Source organism: Myotis nattereri (genome assembly GCF_964212035.1).
Source record: "Myotis nattereri genome assembly, chromosome: 11".
Classification (NCBI taxonomy): domain Eukaryota; kingdom Metazoa; phylum Chordata; class Mammalia; order Chiroptera; family Vespertilionidae; genus Myotis; species Myotis nattereri.
Genome location: NC_138086.1, coordinates 36,764,039 through 36,789,514, shown reverse-complemented (window position 1 = coordinate 36,789,514; position 25,476 = coordinate 36,764,039). Strand labels below are relative to the sequence as shown.

The window sequence follows — 25,476 nt, the reverse complement described above, 5'->3', positions numbered from 1 at the left end:
CTCCCAGCCAAGAGAGGGGGTGCCAGCTGCACGGCACTGACACAAGCCGGGGAGACATGGAGAGCCCGGGCCTCAGCCATCCCTAGAGCTGTGAGGCCATCCAGCGTGCCCCTCCCTGGCAATGCCACCCTTCAATGTCGCAGTCACCTCTGAGCATGTGGACAACGGTGCTCTGCAGCCGCACTCAGTGCCTTGGTGCCAGTGAGGCCGCTGGCCCCGCAGGGCACGTTCTGGGCCGAGACTGTGAACTGGCCACTGGCCTCTCGCACCAGCAGGTACTCGCAGGCCCCAGGGAAGGTGAGGGCTAGCCCATCGAAGGTCACATAATGGGGGGCACCCGATGCCTGGCACCGTCCACCGCACCGCTGGCCCATGCAGTGCCACTGCCTGCCTGACACACGCTGTGGGCAAGGGGAAGGAGGAAACAGAGTCATGAGGGCAGGGATCGGCAGCTGTATCCAAGGGAGAAAACTGGTCAGATGCCAAGCAACTCCAGAGAGACCCTCAGCTTGGGGATCCTGGAGGGTCCCATTGTCCAGGCAGTCTGGTCCTCCCACCCCACCCATTGCTCCAGCCCCAAGCCAGGGGTCCCAGGGTCAAAGGTTACAGGTCACAGGGCTGGGCATACCAAATGTTGCAGTCCTCATGGATGATGGCATTGGGTGGATACCACCTGCCGCCATGGCGGCAGGGACAGAGCTCAGGAGGCACACCGCGCTCGTCCTGGGCAGAGGCCAGGGACAAAGGGGCACCTTAGAGGACAACCCAATGCCCCGCCCACTCTTTTAGACAGCCAGGGGGGCAGGGCAGTGCCCTATGCAGCTCCCCCCAGACTTATCAGCAAGACGGTGCCTGGGGGACAGACACAGTCCCCTGTGCTGCCTGGGGGGCAGGAGTGGTTGGCACTGGGGCTGTCACAGGTGAGGAGGCAGGCACCAGGGGCATAGACAAGCTCATGGGGACAGAATGCCCGCTGGGGGGTGCAGCGACAATCACTGCAGTTCCAGAGGCCCCTGTCCTGACACACACTGCAGACACAGAAGGAAGGTGAGAGGCAGTCCAAGGCTGGCCTCATCTCCAGGGGCCTGGTCTGACCTGGGAGAGGCTCAGGAACTCAGCAGTCCCAAGCCCCTAACGTCTACTCCAGAGATCTGAGTGTCCTCCCCCAACACCCCAGTTGTTACACGCACAAGGATTGAGGCTGTTCCCAGTGCCCAGCCATACCTGGGCTAGATATGATCACCCCAGTTCCAATGGGGGCCATTCTCTGGGCTCTGGGGAGGGGCAAAGATAGTGAATTACCCACTCCCAGCCCAAGTAGGAGGGGAATTTCACTGAAGTCTCACATTCACCCACCAAGCCCTGGCCCCTGGCCCCTCCTCCATAGCTGTGTAACTTGCTTTTACTTCTCCCTAGCCCTTGGAAGAGCTTCTGGACCACACTCAACTGGAATCCAGAGGTCTGGGTTCTAGACCTTCATGAGCAAGCTGTATGACTCTGCAAGCCATTAAACCTATCTGAGCCTCAGTTTCCTCGCCTGCAAAATGGGAACAATTCTTCTACTTCCTACTTCCCTAGGTTATTGTAGGAATTAAAGACAATTGAATAAGATCATGTACATTAAAGTGCTCCACTGAGTAACAGTTATCAGTGCTATATCATCCCCACGTGCATGCCATGCTGAAACCCACCTAGCTGCAAGCCCTTTTCTCTAAGTTCCATCTCCTCACCCCCCACAAAGGTTGCTGTCCTCACCAGCAGTTGCAGTCCTTCATGGTGGCACTGCCAGGGGCATAACGATGGGCTTCAAGCTGGCAGGGCACAAGCTGGGGCGCACACACTGGCCCTCAGGGTCCCACAGCAGCCCACATTTCTGACCGCACACTGCAGCACACTCCTGGTACTCCTGGCCCCCAGGACACAAGACAGCTGGACACAGAGACACAAGAAGGTCAGGGGCATAGCCATTGCTGCTCTGCCCACCCCGGGGGACCCCACCACCACCTCCTATGCCTCTGCAAAAAGGTAAGCCAGCAATCTGCCAAGGTCAGAGGTCCTCCTGAGGTCCCACCCCCAACTCCTTTCAAAGTTCTTGGATCCCTTCTAGCTGGGAGGAGGAGACTGGAAATTGGGGGCTGGCTGAGCTGACTCACAGCAGAGGGTCTGGTTCCTCCAGGGAGATGGGGCATCCTCCTGGGCACAGCGGCGAGCATAGGCGGCAAGCACTGGGCACAGGCAGTCCCTGCCAGGGGCACAGCCACACATGGCTGCCAAGCAGCGCAGGTGGAAGGGCTCCTCATCCACCCGCCTGTGGCACTCCTCAGGGGAAGAAGAGGAAATGGATCAGCTTCTCCCCACAGATTCCCGTTCCCTCTTGTCCCCACTGTCACCTCCCTGCGCTCAGAAGCCCTGTCACAGGAGGGCCTTCCCAATAGCCCAGGAGGAGGGCAGGGCGGGTATTGACCCCATCTTACAGGTGTGAACAGGAGGAGAGCCCCAACCAGCTACCTGGAAGACGGGGCCATGCAGGATGGCTCTGCGAAAACGTTGTGCTCAGTGTGGGTGCTGCAGGGGGAAAGAGGGGTGCTGTCCTCTGAGAGCACCTTCCCTTGCCTGCCAGCTGGAACTTGCTAGCAAAGGCAGCAATGCTGGCCTCCACGTCACCGTCACCGGCAGGTGTCAGGAAGTCGTCCTGCTGGTTCCAGGTGAAGGTGCCGCATAGCCCCTGCACCTAGGTCACCTGAATAGGCAGAAATGGTCAAACTCGGCCCACTGTGGCCTCCCCTAGCCACTCACCTGCCCCCTGGCACACCTGCTGGGCATGGTGGGGGTCCAGGGTCATGTAGGCTGCAGGGTCAGACACCCCCCAGAGGACCTGGGCTCCAGGCCAGCGCAGCAGCAGGAAGGTGGAGGAGGCTCGGGAGACACTGAGGCCCTCAGGGCTACTCCAGGGCAGGCCCATGTCCTGCCCATTGGCCAGGACAGCTCCTGGAACAGGGGGCCTGTGAGGGGGCTGCCACGCAGGGCTGGGCTGGGCTGGGCTGGGCTGGGCTGATGAGGTTAAGGGGACAACATATGGCAGGATGGGGCTGTAAAAAGGGAAAGGACTGGGCGGGAGGTGGGAGGGCTGCCCACACTGAGTGAGGGGAGCCCTGGGCGATCACCCATTCCCCCTGACCACCCCTACGTGCACTGAGGACCACCCTCAGCACCTACTTTGCCTTTGAAGTCAGTTCATACATAGGCGGAGCAAATGCAGGGAAAGAGATGGAGGGACTGTGGGCTCAGCATCCGAACAGGAAGGGACCTATCTGGTCTGGTGTCCGACTTCTCAGAACTTGCACTCTGCCCCGCCCCCCAAGGATGGAGCAGAAGATGCTTTGGAAGTTTCCCAAAGGACTGTGTCTGCTTCGGAGATGGGGAGCTTAGGGGAAATGGAAGCAACGGGTTTGGTTTGGGGAATCTGAGGGGAGGCTTGCGATTCAGAAACCACAGGGCAGTGTGGACAGAAAGTGCTGGAATGAGCCAGAGTCTGCAGGGAGAGGAGCAGTAACAGGAGGCTGCTAGGGCCTGAGCCACAGTTCTGAGGGCTGTCGGGAGGGAAGGCCTAGTACAGTGATGGCGAACCTTTTGAGCTCGGCGTGTCAGCATTTTGAAAAACCCTAACTTAACTCTGGTGCCGTGTCACATATAGAAATTTTTTGATATTTGCAACCATAGTAAAACAAAGACTTATATTTTTGATATTTATTTTATATATTTAAATGCCATTTAACAAAGAAAAATCAACCAAAAAAATGAGTTCGCGTGCTCACCTCTGACACGTGTGTCATAGGTTCGCCATCACTGGCCTAGTAGGTAGGTGCCCTGTGAGCCAAGGCTACCTGAGTCCCTGAGCTGGATGTGGGCATTCCCCTGGGAGACAGAGATGGCATGGAGGCAGCCCCAGAGTCGCAGGCTCCATGCGCCAGCACGATCAACAGCTGCCCCTTGGCCAAATCCTGGGGCAGACGGTGAGGAATGGGGGGAGGGGTGCACCTGAGAACAGGTGTCCTACAGACCACCTCCAGTAAACACGTGGAGGTAGATCCCACTAATGTGTGCTGACCACTTTCCAGCCAACCAGACTCATGTGTGCATTGGCACATGTGAATGTGTGTGTGTACACCCATATGTGTGTCTACATATGTCTGCGTGCTAGGATGAGAGGGCCCCCGTCTTTACTCCCCCTGGGTATGTATGCTCATGTCTGTGTGTGTCTATGTGTATGCACATGCTAAATCAATCTATATGCATATGCAGGAGCATATGTCATCTGTGCACACCTGTTTGTGCTTGTGTGTGTAAGAACACGCCTAGGCCTAAACCTGAGATGTCACTCAATTTTACTAGGGGACCAAGAAAGTCCCTTATTGGCCCTGGGACTATTTTGCACAAAGTAGCTTGTGACAAACCCACCCTGTCCAACTTGTGAGACAGGACTGCAAGCATGGATTTTGCTTGGTGCCCCTGGATGTGGTGGTGATGACAGCAGTACTTTCACAGGAACCTAAACAGGAGGTGAGAACCCAAAGGGGAGACTACATGGTGTCTGCTGCAGCCATCCTCCCTCCAAAATCGGTTCCCCCTCAGTGTCTCCCTGGACAACTGTGTGTATTTTGTTCACTTATTTAGTGGTTTCTTGCAGGGGTAGGGAACCTTTTTTCTGCCCAGGGCCATTTGGGTATTTACATCATTCTGGAGCCATACAAAATTATCATCTTAAAAATTAGCCTGCTGTCCTAGCCGGTTTTGCCCAGTGGATAGAGCGCCAGCCTACAACTCAAGGGTCCCAGGTTCGATTCTGGTCAAGGGCATGTGCCCGGATTGCAGACTTGATCCCCAATAGGGAGTGTGCAAGAGGCAGCCAATCAATGATTCTCTCTCATCATTGATGCTTCTATCTCTCTCTCTCCCTCTCCTAAAAATATTTTTTAAAAAAAAAAAAATTAGCCTGCTATATTTGTTCAAACATTTAATTAACTCACCTCTAATGCCTTGGCAGGGCCAGACCAAATGATTTAGCGGGCCCTACACGGCCACAGCCCCACCCTTGCATGGTCATTTCTCCCTCACAGCAGCCCTACGAAGGGGCCTGCTCTAGTGAGATTCGCCTACTCCCCTCCCCCGCGCGCAGTTAGTCCTCCCCACCCCCCACCCCCACCTCCCCACCTCACCTGCACCTGCACCTGCACCAGGATGGAAGAGAAGCTCCGCCCATCAAAGGTGTGGTCGTGCCGGTCGCCGCCCACCGCGCACTCTGAAGGGCAGGGGCCCGCGCGCAGAGCCACCGGCTGTCCTGGCACAAGCTGTGAGCACAAGGGGTGAGAGAGCGCCTTCTGGATCAGCCGGGGGGGGGGGGGGGGGGGGAGGGTTATGCTGAGCTGGAGACGACCTCGGGTCCCCAACACCAGGTGTCTCCCGCCCCTGGCACCTCCTCCTCCCCTTAGGCTTAGAGTCAGCTGGTGGAGGTCACCTGCTAGGTCTTTAAGCAGGGCCACCACTTATGCCCTGACAGGGCGCAGGCCACTTCTGAGAGGTCCCCAGATGGAGAAGCAGGTTGAGGAGATAGCATCTGGGAGGGATCGAGTGGATCGGGCGGTCTCCAAGCCCAGCGAAAGGGCCAGCAACACCTGCGGACCCAGCACGGGTTGCACAGCTGGCGCACGGTGTCGCCAGGGGCGTAGCGCTGGCGTCGGTAATGGCAGGGACACTGGGAGGCAGGCCCACAGAGGGCGCCGTCCCAGGAGAGGCCGGGCGGGCACTCGCAGCCGCTCAGGCATTCTCGGCAAGACCCTTCCCCGCCCTCGCCCACCGTGGGGCAGCTGGGTGGGCAGGCCCAGGCGCAGTCAGAGTCCAGTTGGTCTCCAGGGCACAGGCGCTCTGCAGGCACAGGAGTGGGCTGTGAGGCCCAGGAGCCCCCCTCCTCCCGCCAGACACCGCTGGGCTGAGGAGCCTGGAGGCCACACTGGGTGCCCAGCGGGTGCCAGAGCACTCAGAAGTAGGGGTCACACGATGGCCCTCCCTCAGTTCCCAATCCTGCAGGGCAGGAGGCCTGGAGGCACAGGCAGGAACCCTACCACAGAAGCCGGGCTTCCTCCAGGCACGCGGATGTGATGCTTGGCACAGTCCTGGGCATAGTTGGCCAAGGTGGCACACACAGCCTCCCGGCGGCCCTCTCCCCCACTGCCTGCTGGGGCCCCAGCACAGTAGGCAAAGAGGCAGGCCTCGTGGTACTCAGCAGGGGAAACCTTCCAAGAAAGGACAGCCCCTCATCCAACCAGCTGCCCCCTCCTCTTGCTTCTATCTCGCCCACCTGGTTTAGAGCCAACAGATGAGGGCTGTAAAGAACCACACAGCACGTACATACGAGCAATCTCATTCCCCAGAGGTAAAACCCAGGACAGAGAGTAGGAGGGCTTCACCAATGGCAGGACCAGATTCCCCATTTGGCACCTCCCCAGCACCTTCTCTTTTCAGCCCCTCTGATGCCAGACACTATCTCCACCCCCACCTATACCTGGACATGGCATTCTCTGAATGGACTATCCAGCAGCTGGTGGCATACATCTTGGGCTTCAGCCCGCAACTGGCCAGCCTCCGTGCCCACCTCGGTGCCCCTCAGAGGCTCCTCGCAGCCCTGGGCTGCCTCCACCGCATCCAGACACCCAGCCTGGGACAATCGGAGTCAGGACAGGGAGCAGAGATGAGGCACATTCACAAGGACACCAGGAAAATAGCCACTGCTTTCACAGCTGCTTCAAAGCTCCACTGTCATGACATGCAACCCACACACCATCCCCGTTATGACGGGGAGGGGCAGCAAAGTGGCAAGCCAGGGGTCAGGGCAGGGGAGCTGGCATCACTGTCAACCCACAGGCAGGAGGTTTGATGACTAGCTGATTAACCAAAACTGGTTGGTAACCAGGTCAGTGAGTGTGTCCCCTGGGTGTAGGGAGCCAGGGCTGTGGACAGCACCTTACACTGAGCTCCTGTGGGACCCCGAGCCTGCCTTTTCTTCCCTGAGGATCTGGGCGAGGCCCAGGAACTGTCTCTTGCAGGAGACAGAAGAGAGGCTTGAAGGTGTCAGAGAAGCTAGGCGTGGGTGGGCAGGTGGGGAGCAAGGGAGCCCAGGCTCCCTGAGGGCTGCATCTCACCTCTGAGTCAGGCAGCTTCCAGGAATTCCCAAAGGTGGCAGCTAATGCAGCCAGCCCCCCTCCTGGCTCCAAGAAGTCATCTGGGGGAGGGAGAAAGCAGAGGTGCTGTCTGAGGCCTCAGGTCTTCTCTTCCCTCCTACACCAGCCACAACACCACACCCACTTACCTTCACACCGGCCATTGTAGAGCCCACAGAGGCCTTGAGTCTGTCCCGGAGCTCGTGGTCCACAGAAACGGAGATCGAACTGGACCTATCCAGCCGCACAACGACCCCCAGGCCCCCTGACTGCTAGCACTGCAAGCTCAGCCCTGGGCAGGGAAAGTGGGGGTCACACTACCCACCCCTCCCACCATCGCACTAGGGCTCAGACTGCCCAGGGAAGGGGAAATGAGGGATTCTCACCATTCTGGAGAGTTCTGCACTTTATATTCTTTAAAGAAGCCCCACTGGTTTCCCATCACAGCCCTCCTTGAGAAGTTCATGAATGCTGGCTTTGGTGCTAGTAGATGGGACAGTTTCTTACCAGAATTTTTGTCCTGGTTGTGGTCCATGGAGTGAGATGGGAGTGAGGTTGTGTGTGTGTGTGTCCCATCTCCTAGCACCAAAGCCTTCCTCACAACACTGTGGGAGGCAGGTGGGGGAAACTGAGGCTCAGAGAGGTTAAGTGGTTAAGTAGAAGGACTCGCCCCAGGTCACCTTGTGAGGGAGCTGGTGGGGGTTGGTTGCAGGTGTGGGGCCGGGGACTAGGTCCATAACACCTGGCTCTTCGGCTGGCTCCCTCATTCCCAAATGCCTCCCAACAGCGGTGGGGGTCGGGGAGGCAGCAGCAAGCTCAGTCCCCAGCTGCCCCCTCTGAGCCCCACCCTGGGTGTGGGCAGACTGTCCCTCACCGGAGAGCAGCTGAGACTCCCCATCAGGTACCAGCTGCCCATTCACAGAGACATTTCCACCCTGAATCAGCACTTCCTCTGGTCCCATCATCACCCGGACCTGGGAGGAGGCTGGTCATGGGTGAGATGGTCAGTGTCTCTCCTCCTCCCACACCCAGCTCCCTCCCTGTCTCCATCCCCAGCTCCCTCCCTCACCGGCTGACAGTGTCCAGGCGGGGGACAATGGCCCCTGGGCCTGATGTGGACAGCCCAAGTGGAGTAGCAGCACCTGCCAGCAGGTAAGTGCAGTGGCCCAGGAAGTGGTAGTGGCGCTTGTCAAAGGTGCGGTAGTGGAAGCCGGACCAGGTGGCACAGGTGGCCGAAGAACGCTGGCTCTGGCTCCAGAGTTGGGCCGCGGCCCCTGCCAGGGGCTGCAGCAGGGCTGGAGACTGGGTGCTGCCTGGGGGATAGGCACCACCGTGAGCCTCTAAATGTGGGGGCGGAGGGTGGAGGAAGCAGGTGGACAGTCACGGTCACTCTGGTGGGCAGGGGATGGGAGGTGACTCATCTGAGAGGACAGGGGAATGGACTTGGGCCCTGTGGAAAGGCCCAGAGCTCAAGAACTCCACGTGGGAGTGCCTAGGGAGCAGGTGACAGCTGGGACTGTGCTGCAGACAGGCTTGGGACCCACCTGGAAGCCATTGGCTGGAGCAGCTGAGGCAGGCCTGGGAGCGTTCATCCCACCAGCTGGGTCCCCAAGGCTGGGCACAGCATTCCTCCAGGCTTCCTGCAGATGCATTAGCTGAGCCTGCCCAAGGCTGGCACTGCCATGTGGCAAAGCAGTAGCCCTTGGGGCTGGCTTCTGCAAGGGCTGTGGTGGATACAGGGAGAGAACGGGGTGGACCCAGTCAGTCTGGACCCAGCTTCCCTCCCCAAGCAGCCTGCCACCTCCATGACAATACAGATCCAGGCTAATCTCAGGCACTTACCCAGGGTGCGGTGGGTGCCTCCCCAGCCTGAGCAGCAGGCCCTCACTGTCCTGTTCCATGCAACAGGTCATGTTTCCTGGGGCCTGGCTCCATGGAGCAGGCAGAAGGGAGGAGATGTTAGTGTCCAGCCCCTCCCCCTCCCTGGGAATGGCCTGGATAGTCATTCAATCTAGTCACCTACTCTCTGAGTGAACTTACCTTGTGATTTCCCTTCTTGGTCTTCATTTCCCCATGAGATGACCTTGGAGAGGCCGCCTGGCGGGTAGACACAGGCAGGAGGCATCAAACATCTCCATGGGCTGCTCTTAGTGGTGTCCACTCATCCACTATCCCCATCCCTCATGCTCTGCCCTTTGAGAGCCCACCCAGACCTACTTCCCAAATACTTCCTTCTCCAGATCACCACCAGTCCTCCCCCAGTTTCCAGATGTGGCCCCTTTGCTCTCTCCTGCTGGGCAGCCAGCCCAGACTCCAACCCTCACTCACTTGTAGATGGGACAGAGCCCTGCACGTCCACTCTAGGACAGGTCCAGCCGCCAGCCCAGGCGCCAGTGATGATAGAGGCTGGTGCAAGGCACCAGGTCCTCCTGACGTGGGGTCACTTCCTCCTCCACCAGAATGGTCTCCATGTGCTCACACCATCGCCTGCCCAAGGATGGGGAGTAAGAGAGCAGTTGCCACTGTCCCTTGCCACCAAGAAGCCCATTCCTGAAAGAGCCAACTCCCAGGGAAGTTAGTGAACTGAGGAGGAGGCTGAGGTTGGGAGGAGGTCTGGTTGCTCCAAAGGGTCCCAGTCATGGGGCAGGAGGAAAAGGACCTTAGTGGGAGGGTCCCTGGGGTGGGCGGCTTACCCGTTAGTAAGTGCCCATGCCATCCCAAAGAGGAGGGCAGAGAGGAGCATGGTGCCTCCACAGGTCAACTTTGGGGGGACTTCGAGGCTTGGGCTTATGGGAGGCAGTGTGCAGCAGGTGAGCAGAGGGGCCAGAACTGGCCTCCCCCACCACAGGGCAGTCTACTGCAGCCCAGCCTCAGTGTGTCCAGCCAGCTTCAGGCCACTGTGAGCTGGGAGGCTTTATCTCATCTCCATGTCCCCAGGCACCAGCTGCTTGGAACTGGATTGGACCTGCCTGCACATCTCACAATCCCCTCAGAGGCTCACTCTCCCTGGAAACCGTCCCCTTCCTGCCCCTGTCTAGTGTGTGTGTGTGTGTGTGTGTGTGTGTGTGTGTGTGTGTGTAAGTAAGTAAGTAAGTAATTGGGGGGAGGGGGATGCATGTGTCCCAGGCCACAGTCAAACACTCTGAGCCTCTGATATTTCCACACTCTGAGGCCCTACCACAAATTAACATGAACTCTGGGCAAGCCACCCTTCCTCTCTAGGCCCTCAGGGGCTGCATGAATGGTATGAAATTGTGTGTGTGCACATTTTTCTGAGGACAGTTCCATAACTTTTATTAGATTCCGGGGGGGGGGGGGAGGTCATGGCCCCACAAAATTTTTACAGCACCAAATGATGGGTATGGTTTTCCAGCCCTAACATTCTGACTGCATGATTGTCTCCTGTTCCCTTTCCTGCCTCCTCCAGCCCCTCTCTCACCAGGAACTATGGAAGTGAGGGTCAGGAAGCAGGCAGAGCTGGAGCCGTTTCCAGGGAGGTTGGATGCTGTGGGGGCAGAGAAAGACCTGTGCCCTCCCCTCTGTGGTCCCACTTCTTACTGGGGGTGCTTATGTATGGCTGCTTGGATCCACTCTGGTTTCCTTCTGAGTCTCCTAGGGTTCCTGAGGTCCAGAACCAGGAAGCCCTGGCCAGGGAATGAGAGCCTCAGGGAGAAGTTGGAGGGGGCGGGGGGGGGGGGGAGGCAAGAGACAGTGGGGGCAAGGCAGCCTGATGGAATAATCCCAGCTTCCATCTGGTTGGGAGGGGCAGCAGCAGGTGTTCCAGGGGAATCCTGGTTGCATCCTGGTTACCAGCTCGGAGGACACCCAGGCTGGAATGTGGCCTCCACTCGCTAAACCTGATGTCCCTCACGCATCCCACATGGTCCCCCCAGCTGGGGAGCCAGAGCCCCACTAGGCATTTCTTCTGGGCCCACCGCGGGTCCTGGGACCTACAGAGGGTGCTGTGAGTTCCTCAGGGAGCTCCCCAAAGGGGTCCTCGGAAAGGGCATGGACACTCTCCCAGTCCCAGTGCCACATACACACCCGGACACTCTCCCGCACTCCTCACACTTCCACTGCAGGTCTCACAAGGTGAGGTGCAGGTCCCACCCCAGCACACAGTGCCACGTTCTGCTCCCAGGACCACGAGAAGCCCATCCAGGAGGCAGAAATGGGAGAAACTGGAGTCACAGGCGCCCTTTCCCCTAAAGGGGGCAGGAGGAGGGAAGCTGGAACCCAGCGGAGATTGGAGGAAGAGACCAGGGAGAGGGGCCTGGAATAACCAGCCCACGTTTCAGCTCAGGACAGGCTGTGGGGAGCTCCCAGGTGACCAGGTGGTAAAGCGGCAGAGAAACATCATAACCCCGGACAGGGACAGGGAGAAGCCGGACTGGAGGGCTGAGAGCGTCCAGCCTGGAGAGCTTCCCGGGGAGGACCCGAGAGCTTCCCGGGGAGGACCCGCCCCTCCCCCGGCCCAGGGCACTCCTCCCCGCAGCCCCTCACCTGGACCCCGCCCTCAATCTCCGCCCAGCTCCCTCCCCTCCAGCCCTGCCTGCTTTCTAGTGACTGGACTCAAAGCCCCCACCCGATTTCTACTTCGAAGGGCCCATTCTTCGCAGACACAGGGGCCCGGTCCTGGCTCCTTCGGCCTCGCCCCACGGCCCCAAGGGACCCGGCTCCAGAAGCAGGTCTCAGGGCGCCGACCGCGGGCCGCAGGGCGTGGGTCGGGGTCGATCCCGGTGGGATCAAGGTTGAGAGCGGGGCGGGCTTGGCGTTTCCAATACCGGCCCCACCGACCCCGGTGGAGGCTGGGTCCCGCCGCGGGAACGTGGGGTAGACACACTCCCGCGGGCACTCGCCATCAGAGACAGCAGCGCCCACCCTGACACCCCTCCCCGTCCCCCGACTCCTCACCCACCCACCCCCCGCCCCGAGCTCCACCTTTCCCGGCTCCTCCCACGGCGCCCGCCAGCACCCTCCCCGGCAGCCCGAGTGCCCGTCCTCCCGGCCTCCTCTCCCTCCTCCCTCTCCCTCCCCTCCTCCCTCCTCTCCCCCCTCGCCCCTTCCCCGCTCCTAAGCTCCCAGTTCCCAGCACCTACTCCAGCCCACGTCCCTCCAACCTTCACCTGCCCGCCTGCGCCTGCTTCGCGCCGCCCGCGACCTCCCTCCCGGACACCCTGCCCGGCCTCCCCCCCGCCCCCACCCCGTACCCCTCCCCGCTCCCCCCAGCGGCCTCGCTCCCCTTCCCCTGCCGGGCGCGGTTCCTCCTCCCGCCCCCCCCCCCCCGCCCCGCGTCTTTTCCTCTCCCCTCCCCGCGAAGTTTCGGGGCTGTCAGTCTGTCCGAGCTGCGGGCAGCGGACGCCATAGAGAGCAGAGCCGTCCAGGACCGGGGTCTCGGCAGCAGCGGAGAGACCCGACCGGCCAGCCGCCAGGTACGGGCCCTGGAGGCGCCCCACAGCCGGCGGCTCCGCCCGCCCCCCCCCCCACCCCGCCCCAAACCGGCTCGGTCACAGCGCGCTCCCCGCAGGTGACAGCCCCCGGGGTGGGGGCGCGCGGGGGGAGGTGGGGAGGGGGAGGGGAAGGAAAGAGCAGGGGAGGGGCCGGGGCGGGCGGGGGGGGGCCTTGGGGAGGGAGGACTTGTCGGGAGAGTCAGGGTTGTGGAGAGAAGTGACCCGATCCTAGCGGGAAGGGCCGGGGCCGGAGAGGGGCGGGGCGGAGGGAGGACTCAGGTGGGAAGGGGTGCAAGGCTCGGAGGGGAGGGAGTGGGGAGGATCCGGAGAGGGAGAGGGAGAGGGAGGGAGGGGGCGGGGGAGCAGGAGGTGCTGACAGGTGAGCCGGGAGCGGGGAGAAGCAGGGACCTCGGGGAGCGAAGGGAGCGGGGAGGTGGGACGGGAGGGACCTGGTCAGGAGGCAAACTTGAGAGGGGGTGAGAAGTCCTGGGGTGCAGAAATGGGGAGGGGAGCCACTGGTGGGAGGGGAGGGGAGACGGAGGTGTGTTGGAGGCAGCGGTGGCAGGGCAGGGCAGGGCAGGGCCGAGCAGAAGGTCCGGAGCGAGTGGCCAGGGGGACGGGGTGGGGGGGGGGGCGGGGGACACGGGATAAGCTTGGGGACTGGACCGGGAGGGGGAGGGGAGCAGCGGGTCTGGGGACTGGGGACCGGGAGGGAGGGGAAGCGAGAGCTGCTGGGGAGGCGGAGGGGGAAGGGAGCCGGGGGCCTCGGAAAGGAAGGAGAGCTGCGGGAGGGAGGGAGGGAGGGAGGGGAGGAGGGAGGAGCGGGTGTGGGGAGGGGGAAGGGGGCTGGGGAGGCAGGAGGAGGGAGGGAACTGAGGTGAAGAGAGGAAAGGAGAAGGAAGGGAGACCAGAGTGGGGGAGGAGAGGGAGGAGGAGGGGAGAGCGGAGTGGGGGAGAGCCGCGGGGAGGAAGGAAAGAGGAGGGGTAGAGGAAGGGAGAGGGTGTGCACCGGGGAGGGGATGGAGTCGGGGAGAACCGGAGGGAGGGGAAGGCGGCCTGGGGAGGGGGAGGGGACCGCTGCGGAGCGGAGTCGAGGGTCGTGGGGCGGAGGAGGGGCGGGGAGGGGTTGGCCCGCGGGCTGTGTGCAGGGGGAGGAGCCGGAGGGGCGAGGCAGGGGGCGGAGCTGGGGAGCCAGCCAGATTCAGTGGGGAGAGAGGGCGGGAGGCGGAGGGAACCAGAGAAGGGAGGGGAGAGGGATGGCTGCCAGAAAGATTTCGGGGAGGGCAGTCTGCTGGGAGGGGGCAGGGCGCCCGCTGGGCTGGCGGAGGAGCGGGGCTGGGGGCACTAGGGCGGGGTGGCCCTACTGAGGGGGGGGACCCCGAGGGGGAGGGGCGATGGTTTGAGGTAGGGTTTTGGGAGAGGAAGCAAGAGCCGTTTCCTGCCTTCAGCGAGGACCCTCCTCGAGGGCCTCCCCCACCAGTTGTCCAATTGGGACGCTCACCTCGGCCCCTCCGCTGGCTCCCGCAGTGACAGCTGGAGGGCTAGGGGCTGTGTTCTTGCTCCCCAGTCTGGTGTCCCACCCTCCACCCCCCACTCTCTCCCCAGAGAATCGACTTGCCCCTGCCACCCCTCCTCCCCCGACAGGATCACTGAGGGGCTGGGGCTGGCTCTGAGAGACCCGCCAGGTGAGGGGGTGCTGCTGACTTCTGGAGCTGACCAGAGCTTGCAGAAATGGCTTCAGATCTTCTCCTTGGGCCACCTGTAAAGATCTCTTTACCCTCTGAAATCCACCTCCCCTCTTTTCCCTCACCTGTACCTGGCGGCGACATCACTTTTGCAGCTCCTGGGGGGAGGTGATGGGGAGAGGTTGGGCAGGGCCAGGGCCCAGGTAGAAGCTGCCATGAGAAGAAGTTGAGCAAGGATGTATTTTCTCCTTAGGGTGTGTGGCCGATCCCAGAAGGAGCTGCCTGGGGTTGCCATGAGAGAGACCTTGGAGGCCCTCAGCTCCCTGGGTGAGCCAGCAGAACCCGGGAGGAACCTGGGGTGGGGGTGGGGATTCCGAAGCCTGTTGGGCTTGTTGCTTCTCTACAATAAAGAAAGGAGAGCCCTCCTCAGAGACCGCCACCCCAAGACTCCTGAGACCCCTGGAACCTTTAGAGCAGTATCCTTTTGGGTTTCTTCAGGGTGTTTGTGAACACCTGCCCACACTGGAGGTTGTGCTAGACTATACGTGCGCATGCGTACTCATAGAGCATCAGGATATTGAATCCACTTACTTCACCTGTGCTTGACTCAACACAAAGGGGCTCAGGTTGACACCTGGCCAGACTGCTGGGAGCCTGGCTGTTCCTTGTCCATGCTGACTAGGGACCCTCCCTACCTGAGCAGGTTGAGAAAAGTCCCTTGGGTGGGCTGGGGGGAAGGGGAAGAGCCCCTGCCTTTGGTCACCTCTCTCTACTGGATGCTTACTGGGACCCATCCTTCTACCTGCAACAGGATTCTCTGTGGGACAGCCAGAGATGGCCCCCCAAAGTGAGCCTGGGGAAGGCTCCCATAATGCCCAGGAGCAGATGTGCCCTCCCAGGGAAGAGAGAGCTCTGGGCTCCTCTTCCTGTTCGGGTAAGTACGTGGGGACCCTGGATGGAGGCTCAGGGGGGAACCGTCCTTCATCATCCTTTCTTCAGCAAATACGTATTGAGCACCTGCTTAATGCCAAGTGCCATTCTGAATATTTGGCATACCTCAGTGACCAAGTAGACAAAGACGCCTACCTTCCAGGAGCTTAATCCTAGTGCGGGCAGGGAGTCCACCCAATGTAAAAACAAGTACATGTATAAACCCTGTTAGAAGAGGATGTGTGCTAGGAGGGGATAAAGCAGAGTGAGAACTGAGACTGCTGTAAGTGGGTGGAGCAGAATAAGCCTAAATAGGGTGGTGAGAATAGCTTCCCTACTTGGGAAGCTAAAATTTGAGCAAGATTTGAAACAGGGAAGTTTCAAAGCTACACAGATACCAAGAGAAGATACCCAAGGAAGGGATGTGCCTGGCTTTTTGACATCACTATCTTCTCCCATGATTTGCCATGGAACAGCGTCCATCTGGTGGCAAGGAGGTCCCCAGCCCTCCTCCGAAGAGCCTCATGTAAGCTGAAGGGCAGGGCCTCTACTTGCACACATACACATATTCCAGAAACTCCTCACTGTTGTGGCTTTAGCAGCCATGCAGTGCCTAAGCAGCTGCCCTGCCTGAAGGAGCCTGAAGCTGCTCCAGGCCACTGAGAACTCAGCCCCTGAAGGTATGAGATGGGCTGGGTGCAGTCCTTGCCTATAGGGCTGGAACTGGGGTTCAAACTCCCCTGCTTCCTAGCATCAGAGGGGCTCTCTGTCCATCTGTGATGTCTGCAGTGGCCTGAGGTAGCTTGTTCTCTGCCAGGGCACAAAGCCCCCAGACTGGAGGAAGATGCCCACCCTGAACAGGCTGAGGCTCCTTGCAGAGGAAGCCAGGCACACACACCACGGAAGGCTGAGCCTGTGGGCTCCTGCCCAGGTGAGTCTTCCATCAGCAGGGGACAAGGTGGAGGGAACAGGGGCCCTGTAAGCTCCAGAGCTGCTATCTGATGTGGCAGCCACTCCAGGCCCTTCCAATACAAGATGAATCAGGCCCTGGCACCTTTCTGCTTGTAGAGCTTCAGCACCCAGAGGGAATTCTGCATCCCTAGACAACAGGAATCAGCGAGGCCGATCCAAGAGAAACACACCATCGTGTCAACGTACTCTAGAAGTCCTAACTTCCCCCATCTCTGCCCCCGTCTAAGTACAGACTTGTAGATGGCCTGAATTATAATTTCCATGAAAACATGGTGCGTTGATTAACTTTTTCATTGTCTCTGCCCAGACATGCTTTCTTCCCCACATCTCCACTGATCTCAGTGGTACCCAAATGCTCCAAATCTGTTGTGTTTGACTCATCTCCTCCATACCCAGAGCGATGGAACAGTTGATTCTCTCTCTACAATCCTGCCCATCACTTCCTTCCACTAGCACCAACCTTATCATCATTTGCCTGAGAGATGTCATTTATTCCACAAGGATTTATTTAATGTCTACTAGGTCTAGGCCCGTGGTCGGCAAACTGCGTCTCGCAAGCCACATGCGGCTCTTTGGCCCCTTGAGTGTGGCTCTTCCACAAAATACCACATGCGGGCGCACACGTATAGTGCAATTGAAACTTCGTGGCCTATGCGCAGAAGTCGGTATTTTGTGGAAGAGCCACACTCAAGGAGCTAAAGAGCCACATGTGGCTCACGAGCCACGGTTTGCTGACCAAACTCTAGGATCCGGCCCGTTTGAAATGAATAAAACTTAACAAAACTTAAAAAAAAAAAAGACCTACCCTTTTATGTAATGAGGTTTACTTTGAATTTATATTAGTTCACACAAACACTCCATTCCATGCTTTTGTTCCGGCCCTCCGATCCAGTTTAAGAACCCATTGTGGCCCTCAAGTCAAAAAGTTTGCCCACCCCTGCTCTAGGCTGTTAGGTAGAGTGGAAAGAGACAGGCTCTAAAGCGATGCAGACCTGTTTGAATCCTTGTTCCACATCCCCTAGCTGAGTAATCTTGGATTGGCTATCTCACCTCCAGGAGCCTCAGTTTGTTCATCTGTAAACAGGGTAATTTCATGTTTGTTGTGAAGGTTTGTGATAATGTATACACAGTACATCTATAATTGGCATTCAATAAATGGTGGCCATTTTCATTTTTATTAGACACATACACATTTTTATTAGATACATAGGAAATAGGACACAAGATGTCGGCCCTCCAGAAGCTTAAACCAAGTTGACACTAATATGAGCTAGAATAAAGAATTAACATAACAATAAAGCCTTGTCACAATGAGTACTAACAGTAAGTGCTACAGGCACTGGATTTGTGGAAGATTTTGATTTGTGCTGCATTTTGAGAAAGGTGTAACCTTCAGCTCTCATGAGGGTGGGTGGAGGATGGGAAAACATTCTAGACTAAGGAAAGACTGCGAGGCAGGAAAGTTGACACGTGACTGGGCTTAGAGCAGACCAGCCTGGCTAAAGTAAAGGGCTTATGCCTGGGATAAAAAGAAAGTTGCACCTCAGATGCAGCTAGAACTTACTGTATCCTGTTAATAGGGAGCTCCTGCTGGTTCTTGAGTAGAAGAGTGGCACAATAAAAAAGAAAGCAATATCACAACAGGATAAATAGTTGTTTGGAATTGATAGGTCAATAAAAGAGACTGGCAATAAATGCAGTTGTGATAGTTCACGTGTAATGTAGCCAAGGCTCGGGCTATTACAGACTTTTAGAGCCAGACAGGAACCCAGATAACCTGGCTCAATGGTTCTCAAACAAGAATCACTTTGGGAGCTTTAAAGAGAACAGACTCATGTGCTCTGCTCCCATAGATGCATGCTGTAAAAGCTCCCCCAAGAGATTACGATGTGGCACCAGGTTTAGGAACTATGAACTAGTCCAACCCTTATCCCTAAGCAAACTAACAAACTTAGCTCAAAGAGGTAAGTTAACCAAGGTTACATTGCTGGTTAATGGCAGAGGAGAACCCAAGTGGACACTGAATCTTGGGCCTTCAGCTCCTTCCTGTTGGCTGGGCCATTCCATTTCCCACGAGGGGCCAAGCTCCAGGGAAACCCACATCAAATCTGCTTCTGAAGAGGCCCTCCCTGCTTCTCCACGGTCAGCACCATTCAGTGGTTCCCTGTACACACAATCCTCTGTCTAAAGTGGGACTTCCCACCTGGCTGTAGAAGCAAGAAGGAAGGGAGTTGGCGGGAAGGGGGCTGGAGAGACAGCAGGATGGAATACAAAGCCCACTGTGGAAAGTTTGAGAGCAGGGGAAGCTCAAAGGTGAGAGTCAAGGTCTCAAGGTTCTGAGCCTAGCATCTGGAAGAAGGAAGCTGCAGTTCTCATTAAAGTAAGCAGATAGGTCTGGAAAGAGGAGCTGTTTGGAGCTACAGCCAATTTTCAGGACTCCGTAGGGGAACTGCTCAACCGAAGTTGAGAGACTGTGGTTCCAGAAAGGAGCCTGCTAGACAGGAAGATCTGAGACGGCTGCCATGGGCATATGAACCCAGAGTGACACCTGAGGCCTGAACCTTGAACAACATTCATGTTCAGAGGCAAGGAAAGCGCTCTGATCAGCGCTCCTATCAACATGGGCAAGCCTGGGAGAAAGTCCCCTGCAGGAGGGTGGGGGTGTGTGGGGGGGGGGAGGTCACCAGGCGTCCTGTCTGCAGAGAGGGGAAGATATTCGGATTTGGTCATTCCCCAGTGGACAGAACAGAAGCCAGAATGCGGGGCTCCAGGAAGGGGTGGTCTACTGGCAAATTGAACGTTGCATAAATAAACGTGGGGCTTAATAGACTTGTCTTGTTTTGGCTTTTCAGGAGAGGAGTGGATGATTCGGAAGGTGAAGGTGGAGGAAGAGGATCAGGAGGCAGAAGACAGAGTCGAATGGCCCCAGCATCTGTCATTACTGCCCGGCCCCTTTCCCACACCTGACCTGGGGCCTCTGGCCGCCGCCTATAAGCTGGAGCCGGGGATCCCAGGGGCCCTGGGTGGGCTCTCGCTGGCCGGGTGGACTCCTGCCTCAGAGAAGCCCTATGGCTGCGCCGAGTGCGAGCGGCGGTTCAGGGACCAGCTGACGTTGCGGCTGCATCAGAGGCTGCACCGCGGCGAGGGCCCGTCCGCTTGTCCCGACTGCGGCCGCAGCTTCACGCAGCGCGCGCACATGCTGCTGCACCAGCGCAGCCACCGGGGCGAGCGGCCGTTCCCGTGCTCCGAGTGCGACAAGCGCTTCAGCAAGAAGGCCCACCTGACCCGCCACCTGCGCACGCACACGGGCGAGCGGCCCTACCCGTGCACCGAGTGCGGCAAGTGCTTCAGCCAGAAGATACACCTGGGCTCGCACCAGAAGACGCACACGGGCGAGCGGCCCTTCCCCTGCACCGAGTGCGAGAAGCGCTTTCGCAAAAAGACGCACTTGATCCGCCACCAGCGCATCCACACGGGCGAGAGGCCCTACCAGTGCGCGCAGTGCTCACGCAGCTTCACGCACAAGCAGCACTTGGCGCGGCACCAAAGGGTGCACGAGGCGGCCTGCCGCGCCCCGCTGTCTTCCGATGTGCCCGCCCCTCCGGGTTCTCCTGCCCAGACCCTGACCCCATCCCCTCCGGGACCTAAGCCTTTCGTCTGCTCTGATTGCGGACTGAGCTTCGGCTGGAAGAAGAACCTCGCCACGCACCAGCGTCTGCACGGCAGCGAGGGGCGCCCCTTTGGATGTGACGAGTGCGCACTGGGCGGTGCCACCGAACCCCTGGCCTGCGGGGATCGCTGCACACAGGCGCCCCAGGGCGCTCCCGCCAGCGAGCGGTCCTTTTCCTGCCCAGACTGTGGACGCGGCTTTGCCCACGGGCAGCACCTAGCGCGGCATCGGAGGGTGCACACGGGCGAACGACCCTTCGCCTGCGCGCAGTGTGGCCGTCGCTTCGGCTCGCGGCCAAATCTGGTCGCCCATTCTAGGGCCCATAGCGGCGCCAGGCCTTTCGCCTGTGCGCAGTGCGGCCGCCGCTTCAGCCGCAAGTCCCACTTGGGCCGCCACCAAGCGGTGCACACGGGCAGTCGGCCCCACGCCTGTACCGTCTGCGCCCGTAGCTTCAGCTCCAAAACCAACCTGGTCCGCCATCAAGCCATCCACACGGGCTCTCGCCCCTTCTCCTGCCCGCACTGCGGCAAGAGCTTCAGCCGCAAGACGCACCTAGTGCGGCACCAGCGCATCCACGGCGACGCGGCCCACCTGGCCTCCGCCGCTCACCTCCCGGCCCCAGCCTGGCCCACTCCCACGGAGGTGGCGGCGCCCCCGCTCTTCTGAGCCTCCTCCTTGTCCAGGCCCTTCCTTTGCCTTCTGTTGCTTCCTGGTTGGAGAGACCCAAGTCCAAGCGGGTGAGCACTGTGGCTGGAGGGCCTAGGCCCTGACGGCTGTTTTTCTTTCCTCTCCATCTTGCTGGGGAGACATCCGGAAAGGATAGCCAGCTTTAACATTCTGTAACAAAGTGCTGAGTGAACCCTTGCTAGGAATAATTCCTGCCTGAGTCCTTGGAAGACCCCCAGCAAGAGAAGCCCTGGAAAGCTGAAGTTCCCTGGACCACCCCTGGCCAAGTCAGGAACCGCTACAGGGGGAGGGAAAGAATGGTTATCTGAGTACTTACAGTGCCATTAAAATTTAAATCTGAAGTTTCTAGAGCTTTAAATGAGCTGGGGGAGGGGACCCCTGACTAATCCACACCCAGAGGACCTGGCTTTACCTACCCTGGGTGAGTTCCACTTATCCAGCTGCTGGTAATAGCTCTACCAAATCAACATATAATACAGTTAATTTCCAAACCACTCCCCTGCTCCCTGCCTCTAGCTCAGAAATTTCAGGAGGAAGAAACATTAGTCTACATTTCCCATGCCAGATGTTGAAGGCTGGAACATGGGGAATACCCAGAGAGGAAACAGGTGCCCTTTGGCTGGACTGTTCCCATGGAGACACGAGGCAACCCTGGCTTCTAGAGCTCTAGAACTTCTGCTATCTGCAGCTCTCCCAAGGGGCTCTCAGAAAAGCAGCCCCAGCTTCCACCCTGCCTGGCACCATGAGGAAGGACATTAGTGGTGTATGGAATTTCTTTCCCATCATACGTTTACGTTGTCGTTAGGATGGATGCTTGAGCCAGACGTCTCTGTAGCTGTGCCTCCCCAGCGGAGGCAGCTGGGAGAGCTAGCTGCCTGTCAGTAAAGGGAAGGGGTGGGGTGATGGGGAACAAGTTGAACCTGGAGTGAGGAGTCCTGGGTTTGACCCCTCCTGTGCCTCTTGTAGACTTGGAGCAGCACATTCATTTTCCTGGGCCTCTGCTTTCTCATTACAATAAGATTATTGATGTTGATGAGGGGCAAGAGAGAAGGAAGGGGGGTTTGAATGCAGTGAGTGTTAAGTTTCCTGGCCATGAGCAGGTGGTCACAGTAAATATGACAGTGTGGCTATAAATAGGGGCCATTGCGTTGCCCCAGCAGCATGTAAATACTTGGATATTTCACATAAAAATCTGGACTTCCAGCTTCTCTCATGAAAAGTCAGAAGATCTGGCAGCTCGTGACTGGGGCTGAGCAGAAATTGGCCTCATTCAACCAAGGGACACTGAACCCCAACTGGAGGGGGCTTGCACCCCTTATCCGCCACTCCCTCCCCTGAGGTCCCCACCTCCCTTTCTTTAGGGGTCTGTGGTCCCTCTCCCTGTTCCACTCGTTACAGTGAACTTCTGATATCTGATGAAGTGCATGGGCCCACCTGGGGCTCCCGGCACAGCGATGGCACTCTGTATATCAATTTGGAATTAAATAAATACCTGAGATGCTGCCAGTTGTGGGCCGATGCAGAAGCTCTCTTTGGTAAGTAGTGAGAAAGGTTGAAGGGAAACAGTGGGAAAGGCCCAAAGATAAACTTTGTTCTACAGTTTTGCCAACAAGAATGGTTCTCAACACATTAGAATCTCCTGGAAACGTGAAAATATACCAATAGACGTGCACTTTTCTGTATGTTTGTTATATTTCAACAAAGAGTTTATATATGTCCAGATTGGTAGATATAAAGATGGATGGATGGATGGATATAGACAGACAGGCAGATGACAGACATCAATGCTCTCTCCACTCGAGACCAATTGAATTAGAATCTGCATAAATGGGGCCCGAACCTGATTTTCAAAACTTTCCCCAAGTGATCCCAGTGTGCACCCAGGGATGAGGACCACGGCTCTAGGGTCTTGTCTTTCATCACCTTAAAGTCCAGGTTCAGGTTACCACCAAGCCAGAAACATTTAAACATTTAAAATGGAAAGGATGGCCCTGACCGGTTTGGCTCGGTGGATGGAGCGTCGGCCTGTGGACTCAGGGGTCCCAGGTTCGATTCCGGTCAGGGGCGTGTGCCTTGGTTGCGGGCACATCCCTGGTGGGGGGTGTGCAGGAGGCAGCTGATTGATGTTTCTAACTCTCTGTCCCTCTCCCTTCCTCTCTGTAAAAAATCAATAAAATATATCTTTAAAAAAATAAAAATTAAAAAATAAAATGGAAAGGATGGAGTCTGAGGACATGCTGGGCAGACACAGATGCTCCAGAATAAGAAAGAACACTTTTCTAACTTCCTTCCTGTAATGATGTCTGAGTAGCCTATTAGCCCCAGAGAAACAGGCACAGTGCTGAGCCCCAGATGTCAATGTGCACAGTTTCAATGAGAATCCAAGGGCTCTATGAACACTCGGGAAATTTCAGTAAATTTATTCAAACAGCCTCACTCACTCTCTGGTGTCTCAAATCCAAATAAATGCACCATTCATTCAGATATTCAGTTCCTGTTTATTGAACGCCCCTCTGTCCCGCACCCAGTGTTTGGTGCACAGATACAATACGTATCTGCCCTCACTCAGAGCTTACAAGTGGTTGCAGGTAAGTAAATTTAAAAATAATCTACTTTTTTTCTGCCTCAGACTGCACACACCTACTTTGAGGGTGCAGCTTTCAGTGTCCTCTTGCTCTGCATGTTTAAGGGCCTCACTTTGCTCTGCAGCCAATTACCCCAGAAGTGCAGTTCAACCCCCCTACTGGCTGTGTGACCTGGAGCAAGCTTATTTTCCTCTCTGTGCTTCGCTTTCCTCGTTTGTAAAATAGGAATGATAATAGTAGTATTAACATCTGCCTTAACTGTTATGAGAAGTAAGGAGTGAAGGAAACGATTAAAAAGTGCTCAATAGTTTTCTCTATACAAATATTTTCTGGTTTATTCCTAGATTCTTGAATATTTTTTGCCATAAATGAAAAATTTTAATTAAAAAAAATTAATTGTAATAGATTATAGATTCCTTTCAGTTGTCTATGTGTATGGTCATATCACTTGTAATGACTCTTTTCCTCCTTCTTTTGGATTTTCATGCCTTCTCTTCCCTTGCCTTACTGTCCTAGCTAGAACATCCACGCTAATGCTGAATAATAGAGTGTATTTCCTCTCCTTGTTCTGTTCTGAAGAAACATTCATATGTCACCATTAAGTATCACGTTTACGTGAAGTTATTTTTTGGGTAATCTCTATCAAATTAAGAAATTTCCTTTCATCCTAGCCAGTTTGGCTCAGTAGATAGAGTGTTGGCCTGTGGACTGAAGGGTACTGGGTTCGATTCCGGTCAAAGGCATGTACCTCAGTTGCAGACTCAGTCCCAGCCCTGGTGTGTTGGGGCGCATGCAGGAGGCAACCAATCAATGTGTCTCTCACATTGATGTTTCTCTCCTTCTTTCCCCCTCCCTTCCAGTCTAAAAAAACTATGGAAAAGATATCCTCAGGTGAGGATTAACAAAAAAAGGAAAAAAGAAATTCCCTTTCTAACTCTAGAGTATTTATGGATGTTGGCTCTTATCAAGCCATCTTTCTGTTGCTATTGAGATGATCAGATGACTTTTCTCCTTCATTATGGTGGTAGGTGACTACTAGTGATGTTCAGATGTTAAAACCAGCCTTGAATCTCTGAGATAAACCCAACTTGGTCATGCTGTTTTATTTCTCTTTATAAATTGCCAGATTGTTTGAAAATACTTATTTAGGATTTTTGCTTCTTTGCACATTTTTGGAGGTTGGCCTCTGGTTGTCTTCTTGTACTGTCCTCAACTTTTGGTTTCACACTTATATTAGTCTCATAAAATGAGTCAGGGTATTCAATATTTTTCTGTCCTCTGGAATAGTTTGTGTATTACCGAAATGATCTCCTTAAATACAAGGTAGAACTTATCAGTGAAGCTCTCTGGATCTGCAGTTTTCTTTATGGGAAGATATTCCATTCTATGCAATTTTTATACTTCTTCTTGAATCTGTTTTAAGTTGTATTCTTCTGAGAGTTGTATAGTTCAATCAAATTTTTGGCAGTTGCTTGAAATATCTTTTCATTTTTATATGGTCTGTAGCAGCATCTACAATGATGTCACTTTCTTCATTCCCAAGATTGGTTATTTGTGACTTTTTACTCTTGATCTTAGGCAAAAGGTGTGCCTACTTTTTTTTATTGATGAATTATACCACAAGCTGGTCAATTTCATTTTTTGTTAAAGAAACACTTTCTGGCTTTCTTGATTATATAATGCCATTTCACTCATTTTTGTTCTTATCTTTACATGCCCTCAGCTTTTATCTGGATTTCCTTTGCTGTCCTGTTTTTACCTCCCTGTAGATCCTCAGCCTTTTCTTTTTCACATACTCATTTATATCCACACATTTCTCAGTACTGATTTAGCTTTATCCTCAAAGTTTGATATATGGTACTTTCTTATAGCTCAGTTCAAAATATTCCTTCTTTCTTCATTGACACGTGGGTTACTAGAAACATAATTCTTTTCCCAATATATAAGAATTTCTCATTTTTTATTGGCTTCAAGAGAACATATTCAGTATAATACTGTCAAATTTGCTTAATCTTGCTCCAGGACTTACTATATGGTCAATTTTTGTGGCTGTCCTGCATATACTTGAGAATATATATTCTGTAGCTTGTGGTCCAGTGTTCTATATATTCATCAACTGGGACATTAATTGGCTTGTTCAAATTTTCTGTATCCTTCCTAATTTGTTCTATCAACTTCTAGAAAAGGCATGCCAAAATCTCCCAAATATGACCGTAAATTTGGATGTTTTCCTTTTAGTTCTTTAAACATTGAGGCCAGCAGAGGGAAAATGGAATGTATAAA

General features: G+C 55.9%; 2 protein-coding genes and 1 pseudogene across 3 annotated transcripts in view; 2 read left to right on the top strand and 1 right to left on the bottom strand.

The window, feature by feature from the left end:
- The window catches only part of LOC308526757 (SCO-spondin-like), a 43,862-nt pseudogene extending 33,905 nt beyond the window's left edge, over positions 1-9,957 (bottom strand). The window contains exons 1-15 of the transcript in view: positions 9,908-9,957; positions 9,543-9,701; positions 9,057-9,139; positions 8,759-8,938; positions 8,284-8,527; positions 8,089-8,188; positions 7,364-7,479; positions 7,197-7,276; positions 6,560-6,712; positions 6,120-6,290; positions 5,217-5,348; positions 2,604-2,731; positions 839-1,028; positions 629-723; positions 148-401 (exon numbers count right to left, since the gene is read on the bottom strand). The product of the transcript in view is annotated as an SCO-spondin-like (transcript). The remainder of the gene's footprint in view (positions 1-147; positions 402-628; positions 724-838; positions 1,029-2,603; positions 2,732-5,216; positions 5,349-6,119; positions 6,291-6,559; positions 6,713-7,196; positions 7,277-7,363; positions 7,480-8,088; positions 8,189-8,283; positions 8,528-8,758; positions 8,939-9,056; positions 9,140-9,542; positions 9,702-9,907) is intronic.
- Positions 9,958-12,463: 2,506 nt separating this feature from the next.
- LOC308526842 (zinc finger protein 467-like) lies at positions 12,464-16,515 on the top strand. Its single transcript, XM_081102080.1, has 5 exons — positions 12,464-12,646; positions 14,603-14,676; positions 15,161-15,283; positions 16,097-16,210; positions 16,348-16,515. The coding sequence occupies exons 2-5, from the start codon at positions 14,643-14,645 to the stop codon at positions 16,380-16,382; spliced, it is 306 nt and encodes a 101-aa protein (XP_080958206.1). The 5' UTR covers positions 12,464-12,646; positions 14,603-14,642; the 3' UTR covers positions 16,383-16,515.
- LOC308526840 (zinc finger protein 467-like) lies at positions 16,436-23,676 on the top strand. The gene is made up of 2 exons (XM_081102078.1): positions 16,436-16,523; positions 19,104-23,676. Exon 2 carries the CDS (start codon positions 19,115-19,117, stop codon positions 20,585-20,587), a length of 1,473 nt encoding a protein of 490 aa, XP_080958204.1. The 5' UTR covers positions 16,436-16,523; positions 19,104-19,114; the 3' UTR covers positions 20,588-23,676.
- Positions 23,677-25,476: the final 1,800 nt, after the last annotated feature.